This window comes from Ceratosolen solmsi, unplaced genomic scaffold (genome assembly GCF_000503995.2).
Source record: "Ceratosolen solmsi marchali unplaced genomic scaffold, CerSol_1.0 scaffold28, whole genome shotgun sequence".
In the NCBI taxonomy this organism is placed as follows: domain Eukaryota; kingdom Metazoa; phylum Arthropoda; class Insecta; order Hymenoptera; family Agaonidae; genus Ceratosolen; species Ceratosolen solmsi.
In genome coordinates this window covers 461,532-480,464 of record NW_011948429.1, presented here as the reverse complement: position 1 = coordinate 480,464, position 18,933 = coordinate 461,532, and the positions used below count along the sequence as shown (strand labels likewise).

Genomic DNA, 18,933 nt, shown 5'->3' with positions numbered 1-18,933 from the left:
GAGAGAGAGAGAGAGAGAGAGAGAGAGAGAAAGAGAGAAATAAGGCAAACGCGAGAAGTAAGAGGGGAAGATTGGGTAAGGTGGCGGGGATTCGAGGGAGTATGGTAGGAGGAGGAGAAGGAGGAGGAGAAAGCATGTATGTATATAAGAGGTGGGAAACGAGGGAGAATGTGTCAATATTCTGTTGATGATACAAATTATCGCGATAGCTGCCTCGTAAATTTTCCTCTCTCTTTCTCTCTCTCTCTCTCTCTCTCTCTCGCTATATATATATATATCTTTCTGCATATATACGTATATATCTTTATAATTGCAGCTTTAAACTTTCCTGCGTTATGAAATTCAATTACTCGTAACGCATCTGCTTTTCCTCTTTTACTTTTCATCTCAAAGTAAGTGTATTCACGCGTAACTGGTCTGTCGATTTAACAAATATCTTTTGTAATAATTACTTTTACTCAATGCAAATATATAGTGAAACTGCTAAAATCCGAAAAAAACACGCATCTGCCCGAAGAAAGGACTTTCACGTATCATTGTTTTTTATTTAATAACTTTTTCAAAGTTTTTCCCCGGCGTAGCGTCGGGAGTAGTTTTGAGTTTTAATTGAAAAATGCTTGACTTTTATTAACGTGGAGCGAATTCCACATTCAAATGAAAATCTGCATCAACTCGAAATTAATTCACTTAATTGAGACGTATACCCATCGTTATCCCAGAGAATTTCAAATATTTGGAGAACTTAAAAATATTATCAAAAATTTGTATTATATAGTATGAAATATAATGTGAAATGCCGAGTATTCTAAATGTTCATTATGCTACGTAGTGGGTGTGGGTGTGCGTGTGCGTGCGTGTGCGTGCTTGTGCGTGCGTGTGCGTGCGTGGGAGGGAGGGGATGGATTAATTAATTTAATGCTTCAATCAAGGTATGATAAATATTTTCATTATATTGCGTAAAATCATTTTGAAATCTGTTGACGGTTATGGGCAATCAAGCGCAAACGGAAAAAACTTATTTATAAATTTTATAAATGGAATTTCATAGTTTAGCTATTCATTTGATATTATCGGACGAGCATTTGAAAGCGACATTATACCTAATACCATTATTATTATTAAGCATATTATTTATTACCCTCTGAGCATTGAGCACAATCTGTAAAACGATTGGTAAAATAAAAATTGGCGGTATGCTAAATATGCATTAACTCACACACGCATTTATGAATAAATGAGAATCTAACAACATCGAATTTAACAACGTAGTGTTTTTGCATAAAGCTTTCCTCAGCAGCTCCGTTGTAAAATTCAATAGGCTCGCACAAGTTTGCGCGTAGATTACTGCGAGTTCAGCGCGCGCCCTTTCATTTATACTCCAAAATGATTAGGATTTTAATAATTTATAATAGGAACAGTGCGACGCGATTCGATAATGCGAATGAACGAGGCAAGAAGACGATGGAGAGATCTTAGATCTTTTTGAAAATCTTTGGCAAAGCTCATAATATTCCATTAATACTGGCCGTTTGAGGCGAGGCAAGGGGATTACTATCGCTTTAACAAAGCGACAACGAATAATTCAACAAACGACAAAAATCACAATTAATTCGATAGAGAAGCCTTGATAAACCATTGTCTCAACGTGCGAATAATTTTATGCGATTTGCATCGCGTAGGCACACATACGGTGCTACTATCATCAACAAACCTCTTCCATAGAGAAGCATTTCCTATAAAGACAATAATTACTCGAAACTATTACCAAACGCGACCTAACGTCATCTCAACAGCAGCCCGATTATTCTTTCTAGCTTCCCGACATTTTCTATTTTGTTCAACGTATCGACTGATACTACAAGTGGAAGATGCCGTGCACGCGCGCACGCATCGGTCGCGTCTTGGCGCACACCGACATTTAAAAAGCTAGAAGCAGAGAGGAGCCAACTTCGTGGGTGGAGTTCATGGGTGACAGCTTCCCCGAGGCGAGGTCGACGACGACTAATTCGAGCGCTCGTGAAAAGCCAAAGCCCGGGAAATTATGGGGACGGCGACTCCCGGCCGAATAATGCCGACGCGGCGCTCGGAGTACTGACAAAAAGCCTCGCGCGTCCCCTCGATCCTCTAGATGTCGGGGAGACTGGACCCTTTGTTGCGCCGAGGTAATAATTTTTCTGAAAATTGCGCGGGACTACGCTTCTTTCATCTTGGCGTGGCGTTGGACGCTGGGGGAGCGGGCGTCAGGGCGACGCGATTCCAGTTGCGAAAACTTGTGCGCACGGCGAACGTTAATAAGGCCCGGGCGACTATTAAACTGGTGTGTGCCGATTACGAGGAGGGCGACCAAGAGTTTTCCAGGCTCGGAAATTGGAGGACGGAGAGTCCTAGTCTCAGTCCGACTTTTCAGCTGAAAATGGCGTTTGACGTGACTCGCTACGAAAGCGGCGAACTCGAGCGATGAGAAAATTTTCCGGTCTTACTTTTGTCATTTATACGGGAATGTTATTGTAATTGCCGATCGATCGCATAGGCTTTAATTTAATTTAGCCAATTTTATTCGATTCACCATCGGTGCCCCTCTCCCCCTCCTACAACGAACTTTGCCTATACAATTGCATTCGATAAGTATATTTTATTCTAGAGCATTATAATTTGGTATATTTGGTATGAATTACCTGTCGCTTCGCTCTCTGAAAGCCTTCACGAGCGAAAGGAGACTTCCTCGACTTCCTAGAGATGTATATGGAACGATTTTCTACTGAAAAGGATGAAATTTGATTGTTTGATAAACTTTGCGACTGAAACGTTAGATCTCCCCCCACCGCTTTGTCCTATTATTTGATTTCACCAAAGAATGGACGATATGTATCTTGGAATTTGCAAGTGGCGTTGAAGATTAGATTGAAAAAGAGAGAAGGAAAGAATAAGAAGAAGAAGAAGAAGAAGAAGAAGAAGAAGAAGAAGAAGAAGAAGAAGAAGAAGAAGGAAAAAGCGATAGAGAAATTTTGATGATTGTGATAGAGAGGACGAGTATCGTCGTATTTATGAATTGCCTATTGCCAATACATCTCAATCATTCGTAACTCCGTTATTAAAAATGATTTTTCAAACATTACGATAAATATAACGGCAATAAGGCATAATGGCAGTCATAAGGTAGCAAAGGAATGAGAAATATCGGAATTGGAATTGGATTTTTAATAATAACAAATTGGTGAGGTAGGGAAGTGTGGAAATCTTACCGTTTAGAATGTATTGAGAAAGTGTTTGTCGTGCGGCCAGGCACAATACTCTTTCTAATAATGATTTACGCGACACCACCAACGAATTCTGAACTTGACGAACATCATTAATGTATTCCATTGTTATGACGATTAATCGGAGATAGAGGATAACGAGTTGCGAGTAATTAATATCGAGCATTGCTTAAAGGACCTCGTAAGCTCATCTCGCGATTAGGCAAAAACAAGGAGGATATTGTCATACTAATCCTAATCGCACTGCATTGATTTATATCTTATCATCTCTTTCTCAATCACTTACCAATTGTCCTAGCTCGAGTATTCGCGCGCAAATTCTTCGCAAAAACTATTTCCACCAAGACTTTTCCATTGCACATGCGTTGATAATAATAAAACTTAATTCGCCTCCTATGGAGTTTTATTCATATTATCAGACCATCGACGTAACAAACACTCCCACGAATCAACTCGACCTCGGTGTTTGCACTATCGACCGCACGATCGATATAAACAAGTAAACGGGCGCTCCCGACCAAAATAATTAATTCTTCAAGTCGACCGATTGTAAAACACCGCGCCCTCATTAAAAACTTCGTATCCCAGCCCTTCGCAAAGGGCGCGCGTCTCATCCCCCAATTTTCATATCCTCATCATTGACCTTATCCACTCCACTCAATTCTCTGTGTCTCTCTCTCTCTCTCTCGCGTGCGCGCGCTGGCTGGTTTTACGCGGGTGGGTAGTGCCGTTCGCCCAGTCCCCGAGCCCGCGCGCTTTCTCGTCTCTTCTCTATTGTAAAGTGCGCAGGCTCGGTCGGCGAGAGCGGAGGGGCTCTTTGATTTATTAACCGCGACCGCAGCAGCGATTGTTCGCGAATTTCCCCGATAATAATTCAGACGTTGATTAAACGGGCCACGTCGCCCACGCCAGTTCATTTTTACGGCCGATTCACCCTCGCGCCCAATCTCCTCGGCCCCGGCGATCCGCGACAGCGGGATTTTAACGCGCCATTTGACAATCGCGAACCGCCCGCCCACGCCAAGCTTAATCCACTGTTCGCGCCCAAGATGCTTTTACGCGGATTTCCCGTCATTATTTTATGACCTCGGCAGGATTTTCGCACGCTTTTTTTTTTTTTTTTTTTTTTTTGCCACCACGCCGAGTTGAGTTGAGTGGCGCGCGGGACAAGTGAATTTTTTAAATTCCATCCCCTTTCGCTGGGAGCCGAATGATATATAGGAAAACACCGCTCTACGCGGCTCGATGTCCCTTATTTTCTTCGTCCTCCTTTTCATCTTCCCTTCAATATTTTCCTACATCCGGACTTGCAACTGTTGATCCATAGCCAGATAGAGAAAATAAAAAATCGTGCGATAATGACGATAATGACGATAATGACGGAATTATGCCGCGCGGTAATTTTAATTCTCAAACTATTTGACTTACGACACAATAAAAGCTAGATGCACACGCACAATGTGCAATCATTTTAATTACTTAACATTACTTATTTAAGAGAAAGGAAAAAAAATATAGCTCTTTCGCCATGGTCGGCTGCGATTGAATCAATCGGTTTTAATGCTGGAAAAAAGCAATTATTTTGCCAACATTTTTCTTATAAGTTTATTACGCAATGGGCTAAAATCGAATACGTCGTGTTATTATCAAGGACTTTTTTTATTTTCCCGAATAATTATTTAACTATCTGTTTGCCAATCGACGCAATTGTGAAAATGTGTGTTGATTATTAGGGAGTTTGGAGATTTTTAATAATATAGCGCTATATTCCATTGCGATTGCTAACATAAACGAGAAAGTACATTATGGGCGTGTAAAGTATGTTTTGGGTAAAAAAAAAGAAAAAGGTGAAAAAAAAGAAGCAAAAATAAAAAGAAGAAAAAAAAAAGGAATGGTTTAAGTCGCGGACAGAATGGATTATGCGCGACAACGAAATAGTCGAGGGACGGTGCATTATGATAAATTGCAACTAAGGTGGTAACAAAACAGTTACGCCTGTTTGTCTCCTTTAATTCGTTTGCGCACTGTTGAATAAAGTCAGCGTGGCACTTACCACTTTAAGCTTCGCCTGGATCTCCCGCAATTTTCTTCTAGCAAGAACTTGAATGTGTGAAGATACTTGCTTTCGCGTTCTCGTTTTGCCTGTTCTCAACTTGATATATCGAGCAATGAGTTCATTGCGACCTGAAAGCAAAAAATTATTGCAATTATTGTTTGTTCAATGACATTTAAAAGATAAGCTTAATAGGAAGGACAATGTTAATAACAATGTTGTATTTGGAATTTAGCAGATTTCTCAATGTTCGCGAAACAGTGAAACGACAAATTTAATCTCAAAATGTCCCTTCCCTTGGAAATTTCGGCTTTTCGTTTAAAACGAAAAATCCCTTTGAATTTCAACGACGACCCTTCGAATATCCTTTCCCAAACTCAAATTATGCCTTTAATTTAACTAGTTGGCAAAATGCGCCAAGTGCTAAAATTAAATGTACATTTAATGTGCATTGCCGAAAGAATATTACATTTAAATATGTTCGAAAGGACTCGTTCAGAAGGAAAATGAACAAGTCATTGTGATTATTAGCATCGGTCTTAATCGTCGTTACTATTGTCACGTGTGTCGAGGCAGAAATTATTCAATTATAAAAATTATCCAAGCCCACCTAAATTCCCTTTCTATCCTAGGCATTGTGATCGTTGTAAAGAACCACCGAAGAAAAAAGAAGATGAAGAAAGAAAGAGAAAAAAAAAAAAAATTTTAATAATCCAGCAATTTTCATAGGCATTCTCCGTCAAAATATGAATTACATGTAATTATAATAAGAAACGGATATTTCATGTTTTTTTAAGGGCATTAGAAGGGCAATATGTCGGGTAAAGTAGAGGGAAATTTTAATGGGTAGTGGCCGAACAGGATAGAATATTATCTATTGAATTTTCGGTTATTACGTTATAAAAGTCCGTAAGGTTTATTCTCTTAAATTCATTATGTAAAAGAAAGCGATATAAGCTACTTAATGGCATAAATAAAGCGTAAGCTCATTGGACCGTAAAATCATGAACTTTTACTCATAATCGGTCTTATACTATTTTTCAGTTTTCTTTTTCTTTCAAACATAAGTAAAGAAATGAGTGATAGTATCCGGCTAATGTATTATAATATAGTCTTGGGTCGATTAGTAAACCACACAAAGCATTCGCGTTTAACATAACGACCGAGCTTTGCCACGTTATCATCTCGAGCCATAGAAATTTCATTGTGCTTCATTCGACACTTACTTTGCAGGAAACTTCATAATAAAACGTTATCAAAATTTTAATTATAGAAATAGAGTAGTGGTGAGCGGCAAAGAAGTGTTGGTCGCTCAAAGCGATAAAGCGTCGTCGGGTTTTCGATGCGAGGTAGAGTAGAGTGAGAGAGAGAGAGAGAGAGAGAGAGAGAGAGTGTGAGAGAGAGAGAGTGTGAGAGAGAGAGAGTGTGAGAGAGAGAGTGTGTGAGAGAGAGAGTGTGAGAGAGTGTGAGAGAGAGAGAGAGAGAGAGTGTAAGAGAGTTTGCTATATTATGACCGAAAGCTAGTGCGGCGTCACATTGAATCGCGGAAACTCGTATATCGCAAGAATAGCGGCTAAACGCACGTTCCTCAAACTTCATGGCTTTTACGTCGTAAATTATTGACTATTGCGGCAGAGTCTTCCGTCATTGTTCGTGTTGTATGTACGTAAAGGCAATTGGCGACGCATCGCCAAGGTAGTCGAAAGTTTTCACGATACGATACTCCACTTCCGCTCCGAGTACAATAGTCAAAATAATTGACAGCCACGACTCCGGGGCTATCTCGAGCAAAAGACGAAAATATTAATGAAAAAAGGGAGCGCGGAAGGGAGAGGGATGGGAATAAGCCGCTAAATAAAGGAAGTTTATTCTCTAAACGTAGGCATTGTTTAGCTTATTATTATAATTGGACCGGGTCTTGTCTTAGGTAGTGGGCGGGGATGTTTTGGGAATGATTGTCTCCGTCCGTGAAAGTAGGAATACTATTAAAACTCTTTTATGTTTTGATGTTCCTAGTTTTGCTATGAAGACAAGGGCGCCGATAATAAATGCGAGCAAATTGATAAAGTGGCCGAGGACGAAAGAATTTCGCTATTTCGCGTCACTCATTCGCGACAATCCGCGTAAGCATTGAGATGGGAGGGAGGGAGGGATGGGGATGGGGGGGGGGATTTTGCGCTTGGATGACCGACCTCTATGACTTATGACGGGAGTTTCAAATTTCTCAGGGATAGCAGAAAGCTGCGAGAAACGAAAGTCGCTCGTACGTTACGAGAGTCCGAAGTTTTTGGACGAAGGAAATTTTTCATCCTACTTTAAACCGTATAATTCGCGTGCTATATCAGGTATTGCAAACTTTTAAATACCTTTTTACATTTCAAAATGACGTACCGACATTATCGCTTTTGAATAATTTCAGACAGTCTTTCGAGGCTAAAGCATACATCAAAACTCTTTGGTAAATTTGCATTCGACTGGGAGGTGAGAGAGTATTCTTATCTCACAACACCGTCAATGTTCCTACGAATATTGTTAAGTCAAATGGACGAAATTTGCATTTAACCAGTTGCCGACGGACCTAGCACTACCTACCAACCACATAACCTGATTATCCTTACCAACTCAATGCAGCTATTTCATGACATTATTTTATACGCATTTATAGTCTGTAACATGAAATTAGAAATAGAGTAAAAAGAAAGTAGAAAGGGCTTGCTCGTTTTATCGATAATAATTTAGAGCAGGACGGAAGAAAATAATCTCACCTCTTACTATCCTCATAATTATGACGATGGTTGATCTTTAATAATCAATTTTAATTTTGCAATCAAAGCAAAGAAAATAAATTCAATGGAATGGTATTAGTGAGATATAACGATTGAAATTGAAGAAGAATGAGAAGAAAGTAAAGAAGAAAAAAAATTATCAAATGTCATCTCATGTTGATTTAAAGGCCTTTATTTCAGCAATATTTTACTACCTGACAAATTATAGGGCACAATAGTCATATTAAACTAGCCTTTGACGATATAATTTATCACGCAATTAATAATCATTGTATTAGGAGGGTGAAGCAGAAGAAAATTATTAGTATTATTGCTTATGGCATTGGATATAAGGAAATAAGAGCGTAATTTACACATTCGAGTAACAAGTCGCGCAATTTACTATTTATTACTATGCCTTCTTCTCGCCGTCCTACCAATACTTTCTCAGAAAATTTAATATTGCACAGAGGGCCAAGAGTTTTTTTGCCCACATTCACATTTTTCTTTGATGATTCTTTTTCTCCCCATTTTCTCTTTCCTCGTCCATATATATATATATATATATATATATATATATATATATATATATCACTCACTCTCTTTTAGCAGTTTTCGGCTTTCATCCGACCATTTTTTTGTAATGAATTTTCCATGAAGAGCAAGCTTTCACGCCTTATGACTTCAACACTTTATTGAACTTTAGTTGTGATTGAAGCTCAATGATTCGAATGCATGAATTCATGGCTGCCAAAATTAATTATACTTTCTAACTAATTTATTTTTGGCCAATAAAGTCTCCAGTAATAAACGCTGCTATTCACAAATGATGATATTAAAATTCAATTGAGCCGATTTTCTGACTATTGAATGCTTATAATTGTAAGCTATCCCATTCATCAAAATGAATATCATATTTATAATACATTATTTTATAGATTTGCAAGTATCTTGACAGATTAAATCTCTCGCTCAAACTTAATCGTTAATACTCGTTATTTTCCATTGTTGCTCCAATGTATAATTTATAAAGATAAAAGAGTATCATAAATTTAATTGAAATAAGACCAAAATTTTGTTCTATTCAACTTATTTATAATATGATTTATAAATATTTGATTGGAAATTCCAGAGTTTGACTAGAATTCAGAAATTTTTAAGACTATCCACAAGCATTCGCTTCATTCGCAAAAACTTAGAATTAATTAGTATATATATCAACGGTCTTAAAAAAAAAAAAAAAAAAAAAAAAACATTACCGAAGAATTTTACTATTTTCCGAAGGGAATTAATTTTTATAATGCACATTTTATTCAACCGTTAATTATTTCTTTCGCGATTTATTCATACGCGGGTAATCATTAATCAGCACATCTCTAATGAAAATTATTAAGCTAATCATCGAGTCTGAAAAGTAAAAGGCATTAACTATTTTACTTTTACATTCAATAAAATCTACCATTTGGCTTCGTGCATTTGCGTTTTATGCATTGCGCAACATTTTAATGTAAAAGTAATAATAACGACACTGCTTCTATCGTAATAACGATAAAAAAAATTAATGGAATAAAGATTAGACGAAACAAAAGTTGAAACGACCATGCTGACTCACAGTGCATACTTATTCGACTCGAGAGTAAATTAGGCTCCTGACTGGCACGTTAATGAGTAAATATTTGAACTCTTAGGCTAAGTACATTTATATTATATACCTAATTTGCCATGGAATGCCAAGCCCTTTATCAGCGTTCGAAAAAGCTCGCACACACGAAGCAAATACTCAAACGATTAGTCAGTTTCGATTGTTGGATTGTTAGTACGTAGCGGGTCCTTTTCATACGGAATTTGCCGCGCAATAATACAAACATTGAGATAAACAAGTTAATGCTCCTTCACAATTTCTCAATGCAACCGCCCAAAGATATCCCAAGATGCAGTGCTTTCCTTCTTATTTGTTTTTTTTTTGTTTTTTTTTTGTTGTTTTTTTTTGTTGTTTTTTGTTGTTGTTTTTTGTTGTTGTTTTTGTTTTTGTTTTTTGTTTTATGTTCATCATCCGAATAAAAATTACTGAAAAATGCCAAACAATGTTTTGACCCGGTGCATGTACTTTGTACATGCCGCAGGATTAAAGCACTGTCGCATGGTAAGTGATTTTGAAGTAAAATGAAAAGGAGGAAGTTTCTCACAATGACAAACTCGGTCGAATGAAATAATTCGGTGGAAGCTCGGAAATAGTACACGGAAGCGTTATTAAGCCGTAGAGACTAGTATTTCACTTATTATAACAAAGTAAAATAAACAAATGAAAAATGAAGGCGCAGTGAATCGCATTTTCTATAAATCCGTATAAATAAAAGGAGCGCGGCGGGGAATACTCGAAATACCCGGCTCACCTTACAGACATCTAAAATAAGAAAACGCCCCGGTCTAACTGGCAATAAAGCCTCGGCAGCTTCCTTTTGAAATAAGAGGGCAGCAGCAGCAGCAGCAGCAGCATCCCAGCCAAGATTACGGGCGGCATTTGCATTCAATTCGCGAATCCACGCTGGGAGCTTAAGTAAAGGGCTCGCGCTCAATCTAGAACGGCATCGTGGATACGCACTAAAGAGAGTGATCTGCTTGAGGAGGCGGTGCCAGGGAAGGAAGGAAGGAAGGAAGGAAGGAAGGAAGGAAGGATGAAAGGAAAGTAGGAAGGGAGAGAGGACGGAAGGAAGAAAGGAGAAGGAAAGGAAGAGAGGAAAGAGAAGAGAGAGAGAGAGAGAGAGAGAGAGAGAGAGAGAGAGAGAGAGAGAGGAAGGAACTGTTAGGAGTGGAGCGAGTTGGCGGGAGGGGAGGAAGGGAGGCAGCATCGGGAGGAAAATATCCGAGATTCCGGGCGAACCGCGCGATGACTCAATTTTGCAAAGAGCGCTAAATGGCCCCGGCATGAGCTCCTGGGTGAGCGGGAGTCGCTGTACACGTTCGTTCTCGCGTTCCTTCTCTGTTTTTGAAGGCCGGGCATTCCTCGGCCGGGCCAGAAGGGCTTCCGCCTCCTCCTCCTCCTCCTCCTCCTCCTCCTCGTCCTCCTCCTTCCTCTCTTCCTCCTTGCCACCAAGAAACTCACCTATCTGCCTAGGGGCTAGAAGCTCGCCTCCTCCTCCCCCTCCAATATCCCCAACCCCCAACCCCCTTCCACCAGAGACGGAGCTTTTCTTTCACTCCATTATCTTCACCAGCGGTCCGGATGCTGAGCTTCGGAGCCACCCCTAATGCCTCTGCTAATGCGCGCGCGGAATAAGTCAGGAAGGACGTCACCGGCCATTCGGCAGGGCGCTTTTGCTTTGCAAGCTCTAACCTTATTCTCGACTATTTTCCGCTCTGACCGGCAATGAAAAAAGCATGTGTCCATTTTTTTGCTTTTCCATTTTTTATTTTCGATTGGCTGGAAATTCGCAAAATTGCGAAGTCGACGTGCCCAAAGATTGACTGCCGGGCAAAATACTTTTGCTCGACCATGTTTTTCATTGAATCCAATGTCCTCGACGATCATAAAGAAGCGAGCAATAAAACTGCGAAAAATCGATTGATTGAAATGAAAGATGATTTAAAGTTGAAGTATATATCACTTTTTCACGCGTATCAAAGCTTAAGTGTGAGGAATCTTAAATCACCCAAGTAACTCTTTGTTGAACAGGATAATACGACAAAGAGTCCTGGCTCGACTGACATTGCACGCGAGCTAAGAAGCTCCCGACTAAAAGTCGAAAGCCAGCGACTGCTGTGTCGTCGTTAAAAATTATTCTTTTAAATCAATGTCGATACCCGAGCATTTATCCCAAATTCACTCGATTTCCCGGCAATTTTTCCGAAAATAAACTTTCGTTTTACAGTTACTCATCGTCCGTATTCTCTGAATAATAAATGTCGACAATAGATACATCGAGCTCGGGCCTACATTAGAATGGAATATAATTGCAGATAATTTGCACGGCCATCGATAGTTTGCAAATTCGAGAAAAAGATCTCCAGGCTCGTTTGCCCTTGTACAGAATCCTAGTCGAATGAGTCGTTGATTCGAAGCGTCCAAACGTGAGAAAGAATAAAGTAATGAAAATGTAAAGTGATTCATTAGACTAAATAACGAAGGAATCTACGTGGAGCGGCTACTTGTTGTATCGACGCTAATAATAATAAATAAATAAAGAAAGAAAAAAAAAGAAGAAAAAAAAATTCCCAGTTTGAAAGTTGATGAAAGAGATCGATAATCGCCAGGTCGAGGCTCCGGGCAAGTGCAGCAAGATTCAGTGCGCAGATCGGACGAGTAAGCGCGCAACGAGCAGGTCGAAAAGGAGCGATGATGATCGCGATCGGCGCCGAGGGAAGCTCGTGGCTCGTGGAGGGGCGACTCGCGTGCGCATCCAAAGCTAGGGGGTGGTGGAGTGCCGAGGTGAAGGTGAAGGAGGCGGGCGACGGGCGACGGGCGACGGGCAATCAACGTAAATCACTTGGCTGATGCTCAATTTAACAAGAAGGGCCATTATGATCGTGCACGGGGACTCGAGCATAACGAGAGGTAGAGAAACAGAGATGAAGGGTTGGTGGAACTGAAAGAGAGAGAGAGAGAGAGAGAGCTTTCCTTCTCGACAGTTTCTATAACTGCGCCCATATCTCTCTGCGTGGCGCACGTGTGTGCATAACGTGCTTTAGGACTGATGATCATGGTCGATACACTCTATATATACACACACGCTCTCTGTCTCTCTCTCTCTCTCTCTCTCTCTCTCCCTCTCTCTTTGCAGGCCTGCAAATGCTAGTACGTCCGGACGTAAATAACCGATTATCTTTCTCTTTATTGGATTTGCAAGTGAAGCTGTTAAATGTCATTGGAATTATATCGTGGATGCGTCTGTATGGGAGCGGGGGACGGGATCTTTCATGGGGGCCGTTAGGGCTGCTTTTGTTTCTTTCGAGTGCTCTCATGGCTTTTGTTGCAGAGAAAATTTGAACAACAGCGAGAACACTTTGTTCTTTGTAGGATTCAAGTCTCCCGTTACCGTTATAATTAGCGAGAGCTCTATGAGACGTCCATCTTCGCTCAAATGCATTTTATACGATTGCTTTTTGGAGGGGGCGGGGGAGACAGTATTCGTGAAATCGATCGACCGATAACTTTCATGTTGGATCACTAGATCATGAAGTGATTACGAAAGGACATGTACGTGAGCCCTTTTGAAGCTGCTCTTTACTTGTCGTGTCGCGAGCGAACAGTGCCAATCCTTTCTCGCCAAACACGATAATCGGAAGTAAACGTCGGAAAATCGTAATAACGAAGATGGGTAAAAGTACCGTGTCCGCGTAAGAGAGATAAACACACACGCGCGCGCACAGACGAAGGCGATCCGTGGATGATAGAGCTTAGAATGATTTCGTGCGAAATGCGCCAACCTTAATTCCCAATTAAAAATTAAAAAGCCGTATTTGGCCAGAGAAATGTCCGGGCTATCTCGAGCGAATTGAATGGCTTAATCGCTTAGCTTTAGGTCATCAATTATTCAAGGATCACGCGAAGAAAGTCGTAGGACCAATAAGAGATCGACGGCCATCGCTAATGAAATCATAGTCACGCGTGAAATTCTAATCTGCCATTAGTATTCCGAAAAAATCGGAATAAAGGCCAAAGGGTGCGATATTTGAAAAACAAATGGTCGCTTAAAATTCTTTTGTTGAGCCGTGGGCGCGCGCGCGTGCGCATGTAACGTTGAAAAGAAGCGCATAAAGGCGAGCTTGCGCCCCGAGTCGTTGGACGCGTGGGCCGGGGCTCAGCCGCGTGTGAGAAAGTCTTTACGTCGGGACAATGACAAGCGCAATTGTAATGTGCTCAAGGGATATTTGCCATCTGGCCCGAACCCACTTTTATGTCGAGAGCGACTTTGCAATTGTGATTACTCGCGCTCGGCATGTATAATACTTGTCGAGACCGATACGTCATTTCACGTTGCATTACGAAACGCTTGACTGTCTTAATGAAGTTTACTGCTACATGGATATATTAAGCTAGAGAGAGAAAGACAGGGAGAGAGAGAGATGGGTATACGACTGGAGGGAACAAGCGTTATCTCATGTGTTTGTTAATTCAATCGACTCGCATTTCATGGTAATAATCTCATATTATCTTTTGATAATTTGCTCCTAAAACTTTTTATGAATTGTTATTTACAAGCTAATAATATGTAATATTCTATCGTTTTTATCAATTTTAATTTTGTTTCAAACTATTGATGCACAAATGTTGGTTGAGATATTTTTTGTTTACATGTCGTAAGATAAGGTTGATAACGTCTGTTCGTAGTCAGCGCATGAAAAACACAATATTATAGTGAAATAATTGCACGCGACTTTTATTTTCTCATACATGTGTTTTGTAAAATTGTACCAAAGTTAGTTACGAGTCATATCATTATACAATAAAAAAAAAAAAAAAAAGAATGAGAATAATAAAAAAAGATGCACATGGCCGAATAATCGTTATAATGTTACAAAATATAAATGAAGTATTAAAACTTACTAAATCCTAATAGAAATTTTAAACTAAATCAAATAGAATCAAATGTCAACTTTTTTTATGATTATTATTATTATTCACAACGATTATCCCAAAATATGTTTCACGATTTATTATCAAAAGTTATTACTGTCAATAATTAATATTATTATTTTCTTTATCATGATTTTGACCAGGATTTTCGCAAAACTACTTTGGTATGAAAATAATTTCAAGAAATTGCACTATACAATCGACATTGCTAATATAGATAAGTTTAATTTTACAAAATGATCAAAAATGACGTAAATTATTCAAGAAAATCTTATTGCCTGCCCGTCCACGAAAACAAAAAAACAAAAAACAAAAAAAAAAACAAAAAAACAAAAAACAAAAAAAAACAAAAAAAAAAAAACAAAAAAAAACAAAAAAAAAAAAACAAAAAACAAAAACATCCCCGATTGTCAGTGCGTCCGGCTTAATAATAATCGTCGTATTAGTTCGATTTGCCACTTGTTCTCGCTGTTCTTCCGCTCAATTTCAAAATGGTGATATACTTCTTAAAAATGTAAAAACAGTAACGTCAAAAATAAATGAGAGCAAGTTTTTAATCTGATCAAACAAGCCTCTAACTCAAATACATCGAGCAATTTAAAACTTAAAAGGACCTGAACAAAAGTTTGCAATTCGTTTCACATCCTGCAAACGTGAAACAAAGAACACCCTTCTCTGACATATACGGAGAAAAAACTTTCTTTGCAGCGGCTTTCTAAAGCTGAAAAGTCGTTTCTCACTTTTTCATTTAATAAAACTGAGCGGGATGGACGGATCGATAGATATTTTACTGTCTCACAACGACGAACCGAGCAATCGTTAGACTGTAATAACCATTGTCCGCGGACTTATATTATTTTATATTTAAATATGCGGGAATAGGCGAGTGGACTCGGTGCTTTAATATTCTCGACTGACACACTTATCAGGTATTTACGTCCCTAAGGATAATGGTAATTTACGTAAAAGTTAAGGATTGACCGAGGTCTGAGAGGACATTTGGAATATACAGGCTCGTCCAATCAGACGACTCCCTATCAAAACTTCAAGATGATCTCTAATTATTATAATTGCTTGTCGTACGTCGAAACCTTAAGATAACCATTATCATTTAGTTAATCGTGGGTTTAGGCAGCCTTAATTTAACCTCACTTACCGCAAGCCGCACCTACGTTTCTCATTATTTGCGGAATTCAACTTCGGTTCCAACGCCATTTCCAGCGACATTGTCACAAAAGAAATAAAGAATAAAAAAAGCGACGATTTACTAAATACTACACAGACAGGATACTCACGGTCGCTCTCACCCATATATCCTTTTACACCAATTAAAGTCCAAGAAATCCCATCCACGCTCCCAGTGTATACAAGAGCACAATCTATAATCTCCGACATAGCAAATCGATATATAATTTTATTTGCTCCTATCTTTAATCATATTTACTTGGTACAACGAGAGGGGCCACACTGGCGCGTAATAATTTATTTCCTTTTCCCCCCCGGGCCTACCTACCGCTACTCTCGCCTCTCTTTGACCCACATTCTTTCTTTCTTTTTTCTTCTTTTGCTCACATTTACCAAACGATAGCAAAACGAAAAACAAAAATTAACTCCCGATTAATGCCTTATCCCCCCTCCCCCTCCCTCCTTCCCTCCTTCCCTCCTTCCCTCCTTCCCTCCCTCCCTCCATCCCTAGTCGTGGCCAAAAAATTTCGAAGAAAACTCGCCGAAGAAGTGGCTGCTTGTTTTCCCACTTCTTCTTCCGCATTTCCATTTTTTCTTATTTCTTTCTATTTCGCTTTGTTTGGCGAAATGATAATGTCTTTGCCGCTCACCGGCCTCGCTCCCAACAAAGAAATCGCTTCCTCGAGCGAATGCTTAATCACGGCGCGCCTTCGCGTCAAATCGTCCTCGTCGTCGTCGTCGTCGTTGTCGGTCGTCGTGCTGTTGGCTGTAGTGGTGTTGTTGTTGGTAGTTATGGTGGTGTTGTTGATAGTTATGGTGGTGTTGGTGGTAGTTATGGTGGTGTTGGTGGTGTTGGCGGTGATAGTGGTGGTAGTGGTGGTAGTGGTGGTAGTGGCGGTAGTGGCGGTAGTGGCGGTAGTGGCGGTGATAGTGGCGGTGGCTCTGCATTACGGCGTTAAATTGCTTTTGACGCGACGAGGACATTGTTTTAGTCCCACGAGCCGTGCAGCCGCGGTCTCGAGGATCCCGGGGGCGGTGGCGGTGACTTCCTCGCTAATCGATGTTCCGCAAACAACGAGGACCGCCGACCTACCCCCGCGCCTTGAGAGTCGGAAGTGCGTTTCGGGCTCGTTTGCTTGATTAACGAGCTGCAATTGTGGGAAGTGGCTGGATTCGGAGAAGCTGTTGGCGTCCCAATCCACGGCCAGTGACGATGATGGCTAATCCTGGCATCGCAGCCCTTTATTTCCTCGGCCTCCTTCATTATTCGCCGCTGTCCGCGCTCCTCGCAAAGTCGTAATCGCGCGTTGATGCTCGAGACCGATCGCAACCATACATCTCGCTTCGTGCCCCCAACTCCCTTCGCACTCACACCCACAAACACACTCACCTATAACCACCCCCTCCACACGCACGAAACTTTGTCCGCGCAGATTATAGCGCCAATTACCAAGACGGACCTCGATGCTCCGCTCGTGTGATTAAGCGCGTTTAATAAAGAGACATTAGAGAGTACGATCATATAAATGTTCCCTTCGATGACGTCTTGTAATGGTCGAGCGCGAATGCCTCCCCGCATATTTTCAAAATACATAAATTAAGCTTTTCAATCTCTCCCTTTTAATAAAGCCTCCATCAACCTCCTCTTTCATCCGCCCCACCCTCTCCCCACCCCAGCACTACCGACCATCCGACATTCCCCTACTATCCGTACGTTCTGGAGCTCGTAGTATGAAAAACGTCACTTATACGAAGGTGACGGACAGATTGTTTCTTTTCTTTCTATTGTCGACTCTACTTTTTCTCCGACTTTCACTAACTAAAGTCGATGATATTTCCAACTTCCTACTCTCTGGCAATGAAATACACGTGCACTCATCAGTTTTTTTTACTTAGAAATTATTACGTAATTGCGTCGCCCGTACTTTGGGGATGACGTACCGTCATTGGTCCGAGGTATATAAGAAGGAAAAAATGTCTATCTTAAAATCGAGAGAGAGAGAGAGAGAGACGTACTTTTCCACCCCATGAGGATGCTCGTTAATCAATAATCGTTACTACATCTAAAACTCTCTCTCTCTCTCTCTCGACGGCTTATAATTTTACTAATGAGAATTCACATTAATAGCCTTATTATTATTATTATTATTATCATTATTATTATTATTATTATTATTATTATTATTATTATGTAGGGCGCGTAATTCACGGCTACGTGATTTACGAATCTCTTTAAAGCTCAGTCTTCCAAATGTCCTATTGTAAAATCCTATCCTGTGCGAAGATGATCAGCGCAATAATTTTATTCACTAGGAAACTCTTGAGCACAGAGTAATGAAACGAATGAGGAAAATGCATGGATAACTGTAGGAATAAAAATCTTTCGAACCCACAGCTCGTATATACGTCGAGGTGGGTGAAACGAAATAGAATAAAGCGGGGTCGTGGGGGTGGGAGGAATGGGGTGGGCGAAGAAGCTCGTCGTCTCGGCTGACACGCTGACCCCTCCGGGCGCGATCTATGGCGACATCCATGGGCAGTTTCTACCTCTTTTTCGAAAAGTCCTTCTTCCTCCTCCTTTTCTCGCTAGCAGTACGAGCTCTTATCGCTTCCCAAGCTACGATGCGCTGCTACCGTCGTTCCATCCATCTTCCTTTCTTTCCATTTTCTTCGAGACGACTCATCCTCTCACCTTTTCTCACTCTCCCTCTCTCCTTCTCTCTCTCTCTCTCTCTCTCTCTCTCTCTCTCTCTCCTTTTCTCTTCCAATACAGGCACGCGAGCACACGCCAAAAAAGAGAGGAACGTTTATATACAGCGCTAGACAGAGTCAAAGAGAAAGACATACACTGCTGTGTAGTAAACGCTCGCGCTCGCTAGATATAGCAACGGGGATAGAGAGAGAGAGAGAGAGAGAGAGAGAGAGAGAGAGAGAGAGAGAAGCTATTCTGATCCCTCTAGCCCTCAACGTAGTCACACAACCTCGTCTCACTGTCTCGCTTTTGCTCTCTTTCTCTGTCGCTCTGGGGTCAGTATAGCAGTAACAGCTGTCCCTCCCTCTCTCTCTCTCTCTCTCTCTCTCTCTCTCTCTCTCTCTCTC

General features: G+C 40.6%; 1 protein-coding gene across 5 annotated transcripts in view; it reads right to left on the bottom strand.

The window, feature by feature from the left end:
* scalloped (TEA domain transcription factor 1 homolog scalloped) overlaps nt 1–18,933 on the bottom strand; it is a 253,550-nt gene that overhangs the window by 10,250 nt on the left and 224,367 nt on the right. For all 5 annotated transcript variants that reach the window (XM_011501484.1, XM_011501482.1, XM_011501483.1 and 2 more), the window contains one exon: nt 5,311–5,441. In XM_011501484.1, coding sequence (XP_011499786.1) covers nt 5,311–5,441 — 131 coding nt within the window. The remainder of the gene's footprint in view (nt 1–5,310; nt 5,442–18,933) is intronic.